Below are 4,656 nucleotides of genomic sequence, written 5' to 3'. Positions count from 1 at the left end.
AAAAAAAAAAGAGGTGATTGAAACATTCTGAATCTTAATTCTTATTGACTTGGTTTTTTAATGTTTTTCTTTTGTAGAAAAGCTTTGACCTGGAAATACTATGCAAAGAAAATTCTTTATTACCTACGACAACAGAAAATTTTAAATAATCTTAAAGCTTTTCTTCAGCAGCCTGATGACTATGAATCTTACCTTGAAGGTGGGTCTTTTCCTGTACATGTGGACAGCACCATTTCCCTAAGGAGCTCTGTGGAGTCTTTACGATCAGTGGTGGGAACACTGTCTCTGATGGTAAAGCTAGGAGCTCCGGTGGACAGTGATTAAAGCATGCAGCTGCTAACCAGAAGATCAGCAGTTCGAACCCACCAGGCAAAAGATGAGGCACTCTGCTTCTATAAAGATTTACAGCCTTAGAAACACTATGGGGCTATTTATTCTGTCCTCCGGGGTTGCTATGAGTCAGAATTGACCCAGTGGCGGTGGGTTTGGTTTTTGGTTTGATGGTAAAGCAGGGGGAACAAACCATGCTGTGGAGGCCTTTGGAAGTTAGAGTAGATGGTCTGTTAAGTTTTGAGTTGTCGCTGAGTTAGCTCTGACTCCCAGCGACCTCACATATAACAGTGAAGCGCTGCCCAGTCCTCTGCCACCATTATAATTGTTGCTGTGTTAGGGCCCGTTGTTGCAGTCCATCTCACTGAGGATTTGGACAGTATTTTCTAAAGATGTTTTATTGGTTCAGAGCATAAGATTGATATTTTAGCTAATGGAGTAGATTCCCTGTTTTTTTAAGCTTTAAAGCATCATTTCTGAGGCAGAAAGAAGCGTATCCAGTTCTGTCTCCATGTACCTGTTTGGGCTCAAGTTTAATGAGGACCAAATGTTCTTGTGCCTCAGTGAGTCTGCTTGCTCATAATAGGAAATGAGTAGGAAGAAGTTGAATAGACAGGTAAGAGGAAGGAAATAACTTTCTGTTCCTGCCAAGTTGGATAGGAACGAGATGGAACTTAAAAACAATACTATTTGTGACTCCTAGCCTACTACGCAAACGCTCCCGTAATTTACTGTTGGGAAAGGATAGGACTGTTTCATGTCACTTCCCTTCCCTTTGGGTGATTTACCAAATCCTTGATCCTTGTCTTTCCATTGATCCTCGTAGTCATGACTCATTTTGCTACTGTTCCCATCCAGACTGTCATCTCTTCTCCCTGCAGCAGCTTCCTCAGAGATGCATGCCTTCATGGTCATCACCCCTCAGGCTGCCGCACGCCAGGCTGGCCAGCTCTCTCTGAACCCCAGCTTCTCCACCACTCCCTGTGAAACCTGTAACGTGGGCAGTGGACTTCCTTTGCTCACCAAATCTCTACCTGACTTTCAGTGCCTTCCAAATTCTGGTCTTGTCCTCAGCTCCAAACCTCTGCCTTAAAATCAAAAACCAAATCCACTGCCATTGCGTCCATTCTGACTCACAGCAACTCTATAGGACAGAGTAGAGCTGCTGCTTTGGGTTTCCAAGGCTGTGATCTTTGTGGAAGCAGGCTGCCACATCTCTCTCCCACAGAGGTTCAGACTGCCAGCCTTTCAGTTAGCAGCCAAGTGCCTCCCACTGTACCGCCAGCGCTCCTCCCTCTCCCCATGATCTCCAGTAGTTCTGTTTGCACTAGCCAGGCCGTCCTCCTCACTGGAGCCTTACAGATACCCCAGGCTTCACATCTGGATTTGTAGTAACCCTCCGCCTTACAATTCCTTCTTGAAAGTCCTTCTTACTCTCCGGAGTTCAGCTCAGATCTCCTTCTTCATTTAAGTTTTCACTGACAGCCCCCCGTGGCTTCAGGACTACAGGAGCCCTTCACAGCAACCCCTCTGACGTCATTTCGCCTTCATGGCTTCAGGACTACAGGAGCCCTTCACAGCAACCCCTCTGACGGCATTTCGCCTTCATGGCTTCAGGACTACAGGAGCCCTTCACAGCAACCCCTCTGACGGCATTTCTCCTTCATGTGTGTACATGTTGTTTCTCCAGCCAGTCACTAGGTTTCTTGTGTGCAGAGGCTTGGGGTAATAATGACTGTTCATCTCAGAATACCTGGTACAGATCCTTGTTGATGGTATGAATGTCTAATACCATCCTAAGGGAAATGGAAAATTGGCTTTGATTTATTAAAATAAAGTATCTTCACCACACTGGAATCCTCTCCTAGCCATTGCACAGTTGAGAATCATTCTGTCTTCTCTTATTGTACTCAAGAATAGTTTGAAAAGCTTTATTTTCTGTTGCCTGTTTATCAAATATGTACTTCTTTATTTTCCAAATATGTATTTATATTATCATTTTCAAATAACCCATCCAAATGAGTGCCACTGAAGGTTTTTAAGTATTTGAGTGAATGAAAGTGAGCTCCGGTCCAGGCTTTTGATCTTGGTGACTAGAATAAAGTCAGTGCCTTTGACAGAGTCCAGGAATCATAGCAGAAGGAGGGGACAGGCTTCGGAGGAGTACAGTACCAACTCGCTCAGCCTGTGTAGGTGGGGAGTCCCTGAGTGGTACTAATGGTATGTGCTTGGCTGCTTACTGTTGTTGGTTGTTGGCTCGATTCCACCCAGAGGCACCTTGGAAGAAAGGCCTGCCAGTCCGCTTCTGAAAAATCAACCACTGAGAACTCGGTGCACGATTCTCTGACACACGTGTGTTGGCTGTAAGTTGGAACCAAGGTGGCGGCATCTGGTGCGGGTACAGATGGGGAAGCTTGGATCCAAGAAGGGCCAGCAGCCAGTCCCTGCCAAGGAGCAAAACTGGGACTGGGACCCAGCCTTCCTAACTCCCACTCAACTGAATTTAAGATGACTGTGAACTTCCCAGGTGAACATGTTCTATAGCCGAATGATCAACTTTGCCCTCAGTCATTTGTTAAAAAATTACATAAGGCGGTGGAAGGTAGTGATGTTGAATTAAACTGTCTGCAGCGAGCTGTGCACATCCTTGTAGTGGCCAGTCCTGAATGGAACTATGATCTAGTTGGAAAGCAGGGTTAGGGTTCAAGCCCATTTACTGTTGGTTTCACCCTTGACATGTGTGATTTGTTGAAATGACTTACTGTGTCACTGAGTGATTTCAACTAGTTCAGACTGAAATCATGGGATAGCATTATGTTTTTGGAAATGTTGGCTTTTGAACTGTAAGAGTCATGGGGAGAATGACGTAGCTTGAAAAGAGCTCCTTTATGGGGTTGTTTTCCTCTTTGTTACAGAATATCTGAATATGTCATGGATTGTGAAGGTTTTTGGGTCATGACTTCTGAGAGAGGTTTTAGTTTTGTTTTTTTTTTTTTAAGTGAAGTGGAAGCTCCTTTGTCATGCATTTTTCTAGTTCCTTCTCAGTGTGCTAGCATGCCACTCTGGATTCAGAGATAGGATGCATTCCTGGTAGATGGTGTGAAGAGCCACGGCCCAGGATGTCTGCAGTAAAGTGATAGATTATTGAGAGCAAAGAAGAATTTATTCCCTGCTTCCTGTTGTGTGTTCCTCTTCAGGTGCTGTGTACATTGACCAGTATTGCAACCCTCTGTCTGACATCAGCCTCAAAGACATCCAGGCCCAGATTGACAGCATCGTGGAACTTGTTTGCAAAACTCTGCGGGGCATAAACAGTCGCCACCCCAGTTTGGCCTTCAAGGCAGGTGTGGAATGGCTCACGGATCCAGCTGTGTTTGGAAAAGAAAGTGGACCTGGTCCATTTGGGAAATTCTGAGCAGCGTTTCTGTTATGTCATAAAAAGGAAGTGGTTAATAGCATATGCACTTTCCCTGGATAATGTCTATAAAAGATGAGAAATGCACGTTCTCTTCTCCCCAGATTGGCCACCCCTGATTAACACGGCTAGAAATCTCCATGTGTCTGCACGTTGAAGGGGGTGGGGCGCTATCATCACCCTCCATGTCCGTGTTTCCTCAGAGTAGACTTTGTGTTTCAGGCGAGTCCTCCATGATCATGGAGCTGGAACTCCAGAGCCAGGTGCTGGATGCCATCAACTCTGTCCTTTACGACCAGCTGAAGTTCAAGGGCAACCGAATGGATTACTATAATGCCCTGAACTTGTACATGCATCAGGTAAATGTCCATGCCTTGAACTCGGCCAGGGGTGGGGGGAAATACACATCACCTGAGAAACCAAGACACAAGAACGAAGTCCGTTGGTATCACACAGCCTTTGTGAGTAGTGCACATACTTCACTTTTGAATCTCTCCAGAGGCTTTGAGGCAGAAGGTCGTTTTCACCCAACTTGGGTAACCCAGCCCAGGAAACTGTGGGAAAGGGCACAGATACAGGTATACGTCAAGTCAGCTTTAAGTTGTTTACCCAAAAAAAAAAGACTCAGTGTCCTTGGTGTAAAGCTGTAATCCTTTCTGCGCCAGAACGCGTTAACAGCAGAGTTCGTGGATTACGTGGGTGTTTATGCGTGAAACCTACGAGAGCTGGAGCACAGCAGGACTGTCTGGGTTTTCTCACAAGTTTCTGCCTTTGACAGGGTACAATCTTACCACTTTTCTGTCACGCTCTATTAGTGTAAAATACTTCCATTTTCTTTCTGTGGCAGGTTTCTACCTTACACAGGTTCCGACTTTCGAAGGTTTTTCTGTAAATCAGTTTTTAAGCTCGTA

General features: G+C 45.3%; 1 protein-coding gene across 1 annotated transcript in view; it reads left to right on the top strand.

Moving 5' to 3' along the window:
* The window catches only part of FBXO21 (F-box protein 21), a 61,934-nt gene that overhangs the window by 12,631 nt on the left and 44,647 nt on the right, over positions 1-4,656 (top strand). Inside the window, exons 4-6 of the mRNA XM_007938201.2 lie at positions 78-199; positions 3,528-3,674; positions 3,968-4,104. Coding sequence (XP_007936392.1) covers positions 78-199; positions 3,528-3,674; positions 3,968-4,104 — 406 coding nt within the window. The remainder of the gene's footprint in view (positions 1-77; positions 200-3,527; positions 3,675-3,967; positions 4,105-4,656) is intronic.

The sequence above is a fragment of the Orycteropus afer genome, unplaced genomic scaffold (assembly GCF_000298275.1).
Source record: "Orycteropus afer afer isolate SDZICR_OR568_19922 unplaced genomic scaffold, OryAfe1.0 scaffold00048, whole genome shotgun sequence".
Taxonomy (NCBI): Eukaryota; Metazoa; Chordata; class Mammalia; order Tubulidentata; family Orycteropodidae; genus Orycteropus; species Orycteropus afer.
Note: the sequence above shows the minus strand (reverse complement) of the source record. Positions and strands in the feature narration are given on the sequence as shown.